The sequence below is a fragment of the Dryobates pubescens genome, chromosome 10 (genome assembly GCF_014839835.1).
Source record: "Dryobates pubescens isolate bDryPub1 chromosome 10, bDryPub1.pri, whole genome shotgun sequence".
Classification (NCBI taxonomy): Eukaryota; Metazoa; Chordata; class Aves; order Piciformes; family Picidae; genus Dryobates; species Dryobates pubescens.
Window position 1 is genome coordinate 12,227,248 of NC_071621.1, and position 12,394 is coordinate 12,239,641.

At 42.7% G+C, this 12,394-nt stretch overlaps 1 protein-coding gene across 1 annotated transcript in view; it reads left to right on the forward strand.

The window, feature by feature from the left end:
* Window positions 1-12,394, forward strand: part of TENM4 (teneurin transmembrane protein 4) — a 901,855-nt gene that overhangs the window by 761,935 nt on the left and 127,526 nt on the right. The window contains exon 20 of the mRNA XM_054164697.1: window positions 9,198-9,414. Within this exon, the coding sequence (XP_054020672.1) occupies window positions 9,198-9,414 (217 nt within the window). The remainder of the gene's footprint in view (window positions 1-9,197; window positions 9,415-12,394) is intronic.

Genomic DNA, 12,394 nt, shown 5'->3' on the forward strand with positions numbered 1-12,394 from the left:
CATTCTGAATGCTGGTCTCTCCCATGCTGAGACAAGCCCTCAGATACTCTGCTTCATGATTACCTAGTTTCTGTACTGCTTCGCTGGCTGTGCAATGTGTAAATCCCTTTGTTAAGAATCTGCCTGGAGAGAGGAAGCAACCCATGAAACCAGCTGCATCAACTGTATTCTCCAGAGTCCTGGTGAGTTGGGGGATGCTGTGAACTTATAAACTATAAACACATTATTATAGCTCTGGTTTATGCCCAGCTAGTGGTGATTATTGTGTGTTTTCTGTCATTTCCTCCTTGCACTGCCCTTCTTTTTCTTTTCAGATGATTTTTTAAGTAATGTCTGGATTAGGATGAGCTTTTCTTGCAGTGTATTTCTGTAGTGACTAGCCCTGCAGAGCTCTGCTTCTGCACTAGAGCCCAAGGACTCCTGCAATTCAAATACATGATTGCTATTACATATGACTATGTTATTTGGAGCCTGCAAACATATGCTGAGCACTTTGAGAAAGATGTGAGGACAATTCCTTTCCCAGGCAGCCAGCAAACTAATTTAGCCAGGATACAACCAGTGAGAATCTTATTCAGGTAAAATCAAAACAGAACAAGTGGGACAGAAAGAGCAAAGAGAACATTAATAGTTAAAGTGATCACAGGGGGTTGACAGTCACATTGCTGTTGTTCCTTGTGTTTGTATTTTGTTTCCCTTTGATTCCTCAGAGAGAGGCCAAATGCTACAGCTCTGTTGTTGAATAGGTAAAATTGTTCTCTGCAAAGTGCTGGAATAAAACCTGTTTATTCCCCAAACCCAATTGAAGTAAATTGAGTGTTGATCCTCAACTCAAGGCAGAACATCATTACTCCTTTAAACCTTTGTCAGCACAAGCTTTCCCATGAACAATAACTTGTGCTTTGTGCAGAAGTACTGAGCCATTCCTCTAGCCTCTGGTTCGCCAGAGTTTAGACTAGAGCTGGAAGGGTAAAACCTGACCTGCTCAATGGTAAAACTAGAATCTTGTTAGCTTTACATCTGAGCATCTTCATTTTAAACTTTCCCCATCCAAACTCTCCCAGTAATGGAATCACAGAATCATAAAATCATAGAATAGTTTAAGTTGCAAAAAGACCCTTTAAGACTGAGTCTCTCTGTTAACCCAGCAGTGCCAGATCCATCAAAACCCCATATCCCTCAGCACCACATTTATACATCTTTTAAATGCCTCCAGGAATGGTGACTACACCACTTCCCTGGGCAACCTGCTAGAGGGCTTAGCAACCCTTTCAGGGAAAAAATTATTCCTAATATCCAACCTAAACCTTGCCCAGCACACCTTGAGGCCATTTCCTCGTGTCCTGCTGCTTGTTACCTGGGAGAAAATTCCTTTCAGGTAGCTGTAGAGAGCAGTAAGGTCTCCCTGAGACACCTGAAGTCTCAGCACAGAGTCCCCACAACAAATGATAATGCAGCCTGGTGAATGGCACAGAAAGGACAGTGAAAGATAAGAACTGGGTAAGGTGAGAGACTCAATTTGGTATAATCAGTGCATTTCATGCTTTCCTTGGCAATGGAAATAGTCCTGGAAAGACAATGAGGTTTTACTGGGATTTTTCTTCTGAGCTTTTAGCTAGACCTAATGCTAGGGGGAAGGGCAATCTCAGATCTGGCCAGCTGAGATTAGCTTAACAGTAGAGGTGGGGAAGAAGGAGCCCTGGGGGTTTTGGGTATACCCTCAGGTAGGGAGAGGGGAGTGCTGGGAGGCTTCTGGGTATGCTTTGGGATCTTCTTTTGTCACTGTGCTTGTAGTTTCTCTGTAAAACACTCATTGCTTTTCCTTTTAAACTTTCCATCACTTCTGCAATCCGTTTGTCTGAGTCTCATTTTTCTGCCCTGGTGGGAGGTAAGAGAGAATCTGCTTTCCAACCCACCACACTTTGCCTACTACAGTTTCTCACAGGGATTCTTGCCACTGCAGTCAGTGGCAAAAAGTCTCATGATCATGAGTTTGCCATGAACACTTTCCCAGATTTACCTCAGTGAGGCTTCTTAGGCTCACCTCTTCCTGACTGTGTGTCTGGGGCTCCTGATGTGCATCGTGGTCCACAGGATGCTCACTGCCTACAGACAGGTCTTTCTCTAGCTGTGTCCTGGCTGTTCCAGCCCAACACTTGACTTGCAGCACCTGTCAGAGTCTGCTTAAACACATAATAACACCTCTGGCTGAAGGTTATTTGCATTCCATTGTTGATGTTAGCATGATGGATTTTTGTTGCAGCATCCATAACTCTGTAGAAATGCTCAATTATTCAATCTCAGCGAGCGAAGAGGCTGCCCATTAAATCAGCCAACACAATTGTGGGGCCGTGAAAAGTCACAGCTAATTTGAAATTTTATTAGCTCGTGGCTGATCTTGTTTACTGCAGAGTCAGTCTCTCAAAACCAGCCCTTTGCTTCTGTACAACACTAATCCTTGACACCTTGTTGGCACTGCGTGGTGGTGGGTGAAGGACTTGAAGCCCGACTGCATGAGGCTTGAAAGACGAATGAGTCTGCTGTAGGGTTTGTGAGCATTCTTCAGCCAGCAAGTGCAGCAGCAACCCAAGGAACTCAGGGACAGTAGCCCCATTGCATTGCTGCTAGGGAGTAAATATTTTGTAGGATAGTAGTGGTTATGGACATGACAATTAGTTTTGGTTCTGAGAAGGGAATATGTCAAAGAATAAGAGACTCATAGAATCAACTGTGTTGGAAGGGTCCTCCAAAGGTCAGCTAGTTCAAACCACTGCAGTAGGCAGGGGCATCCTCAACAAGATCAGGTTGTCCAAAGCCCTGTTGAGCCTCCCCTTGAGTATCTCCAGGGATGGAGCCTCAACCACCTCCCTGGGCAACCTGTTCCAGTTCTCAACCATCCTCATTGTAAAGAACTTTTTCCTAACATCCAATCTAAGTCTACTCTTCTATAATTTCAAACCATTGCCCCTCATCCTATCATTGCAAGCTTTTGTAAACAACCTCCCTCCAGCTTTCTTGTAGGCCCCCTTCCAGTACTGAAAGGCTGCTATTAGGTCTCCCTGGAGCCTTCTCTTCTCCAGGCTGAACAACGCCCTCAGCCTGTCCTTGTAGCAGAGATGCTCCAGCCCCCTGATCATTTTTGCTTGTAGGGCCAAGATCCTGCCCCAAGAAGGCACGGATAGCTTTAGAGTTTAGTCCCTTCCATTAAGGAAGGGACTGCCTGCATGCATGGAGAACAGGCTGAAAATAGACTGCAGATACAAATCTTTAATGAGAATTGTGGTTATTTTATTGTGTTATCTTGGCACTTCCAAGCCCTTTGGGACTGGAGCAGATGTTTTATGATCAGAAAATAAAAAGACCGTCTCTGTTCCCAGAGAACTTAAAGTTTGTTTGGAAGAGCTCACTAACAGGATTGGTGAATTTGCAATCTTTTAAATGGGACAGAGCATCTTTCTAAAAACAATATTCCAGCTCCACCCAGGAGATACAAGCTGGCTGCAGTAATCCCAAACTAAACTCACTGTCTAGTGATATAAAATCATGGAATCATTTAGGCTGGAAAAGACCTTACAGATCCTTGAGTCCAACCATTAATCCTACTTTACCAAGTCCCCCACTAAGCCATATCCCAAAGCATGGCTTTTAAACACATCCAGGTATAGCAACTCAACCACCTCCCTGGGCAGCCTGTTCCAATGCCTGACAACACTTTCAGTGAAAAGATGTTCCCTCATGTCTGGCCTAAACCTCCCCTGGTGCAGCTTCAGGCCATTCCCTCTTCTATCACTAGTTACTTGGGAGAAAAATATGTTACAGTGCACAGGTTATCTGATCAAAGTGGACTTGGTCCCCTAAAAAATAACATTAACTGAATAAATTGTAGCTGCTTCATCCTCAGTGGCAGAAAAGGAAGGGTTTCTGCTGAGCTCAGTTTATTCTTTTTCATATCAGTCTCTCTCTGAAGGGAATGAGAGAGAGCTCACAAGATGACCTGCAGACATCCCATCCAGTCTTGCTTATTTTATGATTTCATGAGTCTTAATGAAAGATGCCAAGCACTGATCACATTATTTACCAGAAGTGGCAATGTCTGGCTGCTGTCTCCTTTCTCACAAAGGCAGTGATTTGATTCACCCCATGATAACACTGAGATCACAAAAGATATTTATTTCCTGGGTTTATACAAAGGAGGTGTGACAAAAGAGTTTTGCTTTTGGCAGGATTGCCAAAAGGACACGTGAGTCTGTATGGAATGCAGAAAATGTCTCAAAGGTGTAAAAACTCTTATTACATGGAAATAATAATGAGGAACATGAGAGGTGGCTTAAAATCTGGCAGAATGACAGATCTCTGAGTTAATTTGTTAATTGAAAGGCATCCATGGTGGAAGCTGTTTCTGAAGGGATCCCTTGGAACTGGTTCTTGTTGTACCCAACTTTATTCAACAATTTAAGCATTGTCTTTATCATGTACTTTAGGTCTCTCCTGGTAAAATCTTTGGGTCACCTAAAGCTTCAAGTGGTGGTAAATAGCATAGCCAGATCATTCTGATACCGAGTGATCTGACACACGATGCTACAAGGTCACAATCAAACAAAATGTGTCTCAGTGCAGCAAAATGCAAGATAATCCCCCTGGGAACAAAGGAAGTATGTTATACTTATGAGCTGGGAGGCTTTTGAAAAGCAATGACTCAGAACAGGATTTAGAGGTCACTGGAGATAATTGTCTCAACATGAGTTCTCAGTGCAAGGCTGTGGCTAAAAGGCTACTGTGAACCTTAGAAGTATAAAAAACCCAACAAGTTGGGAAGTTGTCTCTCTTCTGTACCCAATTGCTGCCACAGTTCTGTGTCCAGTGTTGGTGCCCACACATAACAAAAGATGTGAAATTACTGGAAAGAGATGAAGGAAGGCCACAAAGAAAAATCCAGTGGCTAGGAAAAAAAGCTTACAATGGGAAGTATAATTTTCCTCAACTATTACGAGAAAAGGTTTGAAAGAGATTGTTGCTCTGTGTGGACTTGCACTTGGAAAAGACATCTGAGCATTGCAGGGCAGAAGAAAACGTTGATAACCTTACAAAATGAGTTCCAGTGGTGGGACTTTGTATTTAGACACTCTCAACCTTGAAATCAGGTGCAGTTTTCTGGCAGTAATTAAGCTTTTGACTAGCTTACTGGAGGAAGTGGTGAACTCACTGTAATCAGCTGCCTTTGATATATGAGATATCTTTCTAAATGACAGGCTTTAATCCTGTTCTGGGGCAGGAGAAAAAGAACAGCCTGTGTATATAAGAGGTCAGACAAACTGATCATAGTAGCCTCTCTAACCTGAAAGCACATGAATTAGTGTAATTTCTCTACATAGCACTTTCAACCATGCATGGAGATAATTAAGTACCATATTTGCTCTCCAGTTTGTGCTGGTTTTGCTGGGACAGAATCCCAAGCAAGCCATGGGCTGCAGGCCATAAGCAGTTCTGAGTCAGCCAGGACAGCTGACTTGAGTTGGCTACAGGTGTATCCCAGACCATGAGCATCACACTCAGTAGCAAGGGGAAAGTTTGGAAAGAAGACTCCTGCTAGAGACTTCTGTTTGGGTTTTTCCTCATTCTGCTCCTCTTCCTGCTCCTGAGTACTTCCTTCCTGGATATTGTGGTAGCTGCACCCTTGCTGGGCTGAGCATAGCTTTATATGCTCAGTATTGACACTGGAAGCAGTTTGGCTATCTCATTAATTCCACTTTCATTTCAACCTGTGGGTCTTCTTTTCCTGAGAGACTTGTCTGTAGATGAGGCCTCAGCGTTCCCACCTGTACAAAGCATTGTCCTGTGCATCTGTTTTTCAAACATATATCTCCTGTTTCCTGCAAACCCCACATTTTCTTGCTATCTTGCAGCTTCAGATCCCAAAACACATTTCTGATGCCTGCAATAAAGGCAGGGTAATGAAGAAGTATGGTTCAGCTGGCTCATGGTCCTCAGCTGAGTGTCTGTAGCCTTAGAAAACATTTTTAATGCGTGTGGGGAAAATGACAATGTTTTATCTTGCTTGAGACTTTAGTCAATATAGTTACAAGGTTAGTTTGTTGTTCCTTTTCCATCTCTTTTTTTTTTCTATTTTTTTATTTCTATCTGTATTTTTGTATTTCTATCAGGATAAGGTTATTGCATCTATGCAGGGCTTGATTCACTGACTTCATTCACTTAAACTCCACCTGAGATTTGACCTTCCAGAACCCTACTGGCCTAACCATCTTCAGCAAGTCATATTTTTTAAATAAGCAAATGAAATGTAATTTGTTGGGTTTTGGGTGGGTTTTTTTTCATTATCACTAGTCATCAGGAGAAAAGGCAGCTGGGTAGGTTTTGTGCCTGAGCTGATACATTTTTGTGGCAACTTTGCAAGGAGTTGTAAAACTAAAGATATCAGAACAGACAGAGCTAAGGATAATGGATGGGATTTTCACAAGCACTTTTGCTAATCTAACACTGCTTCCATTGTCATTAGTGGCAGGAGCATCAGACTCGCTGTGCATGTGTCTGTGTGGAGCAGATATTCAGTGCTCTTTGTCCTATTCCTAGACTGGAAGCTCTGGGAGTGGGTTATCTGTGAATGGGTACCCACATGAAGTTATTTTCCCAGTGATCATAAAATAGAACAGAATAGAACAGAATAGAATAGAATAGAATAGAATAGAATAGAATAGAATAGAATAGAATAAACCAGGTTGGAAGAGACCTTCAAGATCATCATGTGTAAAACACATCTCTGTGTAAAACTTCCTCCTAACCTCCAGCCTAAACCTCCCCTGACACAGCCTGAGACTGTGTCCTCTTGTTCTGGTACTGGTTGCCTGGGAGAAGAGACCAACCTCTGCCTCACTACAACCTCCCTTCAGGTAGTTGTAGAGAGCAATAAGGTCACCCCTGAGTCTCCTCCTCTCCAGGCTAAGTAACCCCAGCTCCCTCAGTCTCTCCTCAAAGGGGTTGTGCTCCAACCTTGTCGCCCTTCTCTGGACATGCTTCAGCAAGTCAACATCCTTCCTAAACTGAGGGGCCCAGAACTGTGGTTGAAAAAGGCCTCTAAGATCATTGAGTCCAGCCATCAGCCTAAATCCACCATGGCTGTTAAACCATGTCCACATATTTCTTGAAAACCTCCAGGGACAGTGACTCCACCACCTCCCTGGGCAACCTATACACTAGGTACACATGTTTTACAGCACTAAAAGTCTTCCAAGAATGGGACAGGTGTAACTTGAGACAATCAGAGTCCATGATGTATAAACCATTGTTAGTACTGGAGCAATAATACCAGATCAGATTGTCATCTTACAAAAGGTGCTAGAGCATGTCCAAAGAAGGGCAATGAACCTGGTGAAGTCTTATGAGGAGAAAAGAATACTCAGGAGAGATCTTCTCACTCTCTACAGTCACCTAAAAGTGAGGTGGGAGGTTGGTCTATTCTCAGTACCAAGAGACAGGACAAAAGGAAACTACCTCAATTGTACCAGGGAAGGTTTAGGTTGGACATTAGGAAAAATTTCTTCCCTGAAGAGGATTTTAACACTCTGGAACAGGCTGTCCAGGGCAGTGGTGGAGTCACCATCCCTGGAAGTATTTAAAAAACCTGTAGATGTGATGCTGAGGGCCATGGTTCAGTAGTGGCCTGGTACTGCTAGGTTAATAGTTGGACCTGATGATCTTAAAGGTCCTTTGCAAACAAAATGATTCTATAATTTGATGATTCTAAATTAAAAGTAATGTGAATAACATTAGTGAAAAGACCTCTTATTTGTACTGGTACAGGTCTAGAGATCTTCAAAACCCACCTGGATGCATTCCTGTGTGATTCGATCCCTGGAGGTCCCTTCCAACCCCTAATATTCTGTGATTCTATAGCTGGGACGAAACCAAAGCTCAAAAACTATAATAATGGTTGTCTTGGTTTAATTTACTCTTTCTTTGAAATGAAAAACACTGTATTGTGACAGCTCCAAACCTCATTCTACTATAGGTGAGACCTACTTGTCAGGACAGTGTTGCTTTCTGAGTACATTCATTTCTCGCTCTATACTGAAATCATTAGTAAGATGCCAGCTGTAAAGGTGGGCTCTCTGATATGTGGAGCTCCCAGAAACTACAGCCACTCATTTCAATAGGTCTTTGAACAGCCATCAGATCATAGCAATTTTCATTCACCATCAAGCTGTCTTTCTTGAACTGATGAGTTGGAAGTGAAGGGTTCCATATCCCATTATCCCAGAACAAAAGCATCCAGTTCCTCTATCTGATTTGAAGATCCATCTCTACTACATGCTAACAACTTTTTTATTTCTAAATGTCATGCTTCGTCAAACCTTCTGATCTTTTTTGATTTCCTTTCCTGTCACCTCTCTTTACTAAGCTGTCTGCAATGAACAGTGGCATCTCACAATGAACAGGGGAATGCTGCTCTAGTGGTGGGAGGGGAGCAGTTCTGTCTGTGCACTTGATGGCTGACAGATAGGCAAACCTTCATTTTACTAGAGTAGGCTTGGCAAACTCTACTCATGTGTGTCCACTGCTGTATTATTGCTATTACTAATTTAGTGTTGCTGAATGGGTGAGATTTATATCCTGAGAGTTTGAGGTCATCTGTCGGTGTGGAATAAATGTGACAAAGGCCAAGAGAGAGCAAATCTTCTCAGCAAAATTTCCCTTACTTTCTCATTTGTCAAGGCAGAATCTTTAGTGTGTTGCATGTGTAGCTCCCTCTGTAGCCCTGGTAGATACTGTGGCTTTATTCATTACTTAGTCCTACTGAAAGCAGCTGTGATAATTTTGGTATGATGCAACGTGCCTGTGTTTTACACAGGGAGCAGGACCACTGTGAAAGAGTTGTTTGTGTATTGACAGGCAAAAATACACCTTTTGGGCTCTGAAGCTATCTCAGTGAGATGTGAGATGGCATATCCCAGAATTAACCTCAAAAATGTGGTGTATTTTTTTAGGGTCCAATCTCATGTATATGTGTGTTTCCATATAGTGCATATTAATGTTACATATTAATACACATTTGAGGTCCTTCACTGGAACTTTTAGGGAGCATGCTTTACTCTATGTCAGTCTCAATTAATCTCTGCCTGCACTGCAAGGAGTTCTTGCACCCTACTTACTATTGCTCTGAAATCTTCCTTGTCCTTCTACAGATGGCTTGGTGGATTGCATGGACCCAGACTGCTGCTTGCAGCCTCTGTGCCACGTCAATGCCCTGTGCCTGGGCTCCCCGGACCCTCTGGATATCATCCAGGAGACCCAAACCCCTGTCTCTCAGCAGAGCTTGCATTCGTTCTACGATCGGATCAAGTTCCTGATCGGCAAGGACAGCACTCATGTCATCCCAGGAGACAACCCTTTTGAAGGAGGGTAAGTGAATTTTGGTTTTTATTCAGTAAGAGATAAAGTGTAAAGCCACTTGGCCATTTTAAGACTTGGGACCACAGCAAGATGCAAGATGTGGTCTAAGGAAAGCAAATATCTGAAGAGTTTTGTGGTCGGAGTAATTCTCCTGTCTTCTGACCTGCAATGTTTTGCAGACAGACAAAATGCTTCTCACCCAGCACAAATGGGCAGCTGCATCTTTCCTGCTTTCTCTTGTTTCAAGGAGTGAAAGCCCTCCATTCAGCAGGGATCTTCTAGTTCAAGCAACTGACATCTTTCCAGAAGCATCTCATAAGTGGCAAGAGCAGAACTTGTTCCTTTGGCAGAGCCAAAAGAGGGGAAACTAGAATGGTATTTGTAATCTATAGTGTGACCATTGGAGACCTCAGAAGAGCTGAAGAAAATCTTAGTCTAAGGAGGGCTATCAAAGTGATTTGCAATGTAAACAATCAACTTGAGTATAGATTAGTTTTAATACTGAGATGTTCATTATCACTGGAATCATCAAGAAACAGGAACTGGCAAAGAAATCTTACACAAGTCGCTTCTGTGACTGCATCTCAGCTCTTTGCTCTTTGCTGAGATGCAGACACACTCAGTTGTCAGGGAAAGTCATCCTGCTAAAATCATGTGCTGGGGTGTTAGATGCTTAGATCATTCAGTGTCTGCCCTGAATGTTGCCTTCAGAAGTGGTGACCCTGAACCGGGAGATGATTCCTCAACATTTAGGTTTGGACTCTGTTGAATGCCACTCAGTCAGCTGCTTACTTTCAGCTTTCCCACACAGCAGTGAATAGCTTGGCACTGAAAATATACAACCCTTATGTCTGCATGGGTATTTACTTCAACAGCTGCATCTCAGCAGGCCTCTCAGGCCCTTCCAGGTCTTAACTAATGCTTTCCCATGAAGGGACATTGTCAGCATCCTTTGGTGGCCTACATGCTGACGTTATACATGAACCATTTAGAAGCCCACCAGTATGATGTGATAGTTTCCCTGACTTGTCTTCCTGCCAGGGCCTTCAGAATCCAAGAAAGCTGACAACAGTGATTCAGATTAAAGCCAAACCCAAACTGTCTTGTACTTCATCAGCATTCTGGAGACTGAAGGTTCTGGATACTGAACAGTGCAGACTGTGGACTAAATGTTATCACAGTCAGTTCTCTCCTGTCATTTGTTGTGATTTCTTGCTGTAAACCCAGGCTTCAGACTATAGAACAGATTATACTCAAAATTTCATGTTTTCTGATGTATTTAGAGTTACAATTCCTGAGCTGAACTCAGTTGAAAGCCCTTCCACACAGCTCTGGCACCAGGTCCATGTGTGTCCATTCTGATAGGTAGAGTTTTGGTAGACACACATTTCATGTACTTTTCTATACAACCATAAGAGTCTTCACACATATCTGTTTAAAAATATTTACAATTTGTCTTTAAAGACTGCTTACATTCAGCAGCACACAGATGTGGGGAGAAAATAATGGGAATTTTTCATTTACACAGTGAATTTGCTTCTGGGTGTGCCAACAGGGAACCAGCAGAAAGACTGCGCCATTTAGGGTCACAAATGCCTGCAGGAGTTGCATGTGTTTCATAGGTCTGATGATAGATCTCCAGAACAAGGGGGCACAGTCTCAAGCTGCGCCAGGGGAAGTTTAGGCTCAAGGTGAGGAGAAAGTTCTTCACGGAGAGAGTCGTTCGTCATTGGAATGTGCTGCCCAGGGAGGTGGTGGAGTCACTATCCCTGGAGGTGTTCAAGTGGGGATTGGACGTGGCACTTGGTGCTATGGTCTAGTCATGAGGTCTGTGGTGACAGGTTGGACTCAATGATCTTTGAGGTCTCTTCCAACCTTTGCGATACTGTGATACTGTGTGATAAGAAGGAATTACTTTCCATCTGTAGATGTCCTGCTAAAGAGAGATTTGGGATTCAAAAAGAAGCACCTGCTAGCAGAAATGTTTATCTGGCATATAGATTGCTAGAGTGAGGGCATGCAAAGATTTGAATCAATAGGAAGGGCTTTAATGATTGCTTTTCATTAGCTGTAGTGGAACTAATAAATGGGGCTCCATGTTCTGTTTAAGTTAACTCAAAGGATTAAGCAGAGATGGTGATTTATGAGGTTGTCATTCTTAAAATATCGGCATAGAGTGTGTATCACTAAATATGGTCTACAGATCTCACCTCAAGCTGTGATTGTGTTGCATGTCTCAAGTTAAATACCTTGACTCATCACAAGTAGTTACAAATAACAGCAAAGGACCTCAACAGAAGGTATATTTTTCCCCTAAGACAGCACCAGGCTTATTGGTGTGTTGGGTTGCTAAAAATGCTGTTACTCTTTTGGGATCTTAAAAGATGTTGTGTGTTTGTATTAGTTATTAATGATCCTGTAGATGTGGATAAACCCAACCACTACAAGTGTTTTCTGCTTACTTGGCTTCTCTCTACCGTTTCAATTGCCTATTTTCACCACCTAGAAAGCTGCACTTTTAAACAGCCATCTCTTGTCACCCTGGAAATGACAGTGCTTCAGCATTGGTCAGACACTGACTGCTCTGTGGAGGAGTATGGGCTGAAGCTGTCTGGAACCCTGTTAGCCTGAGCAAATGAGATAATTTGCATGTGTGGGTATGCCCTTTTGTGGTGGGTTGAAATTACCCCCCAAAATAAAATTGCCAGACTAAAATCTAGAAATATGAAATGTAATGAATATGTACAAAATATACAATATTTACCTATTGTTACAATTTATAAACAACACAGGACCCACCTTGGACAAACCCAGGGGGTTATCAGCAGCTTCCTCCTCTTCCCCCCTGTACATGGGACAAGAGAAAGAGGAGCGGATGGTAGCTTGTTAATACCTAGCCATAACAAAGAAATGCAGCCCAGGTCAGCAAAAAGTACCAGTTAGTATCTGCTAGAGCAAAGAAGTTAAAAAAAGAGAAAGAGATAGTTTA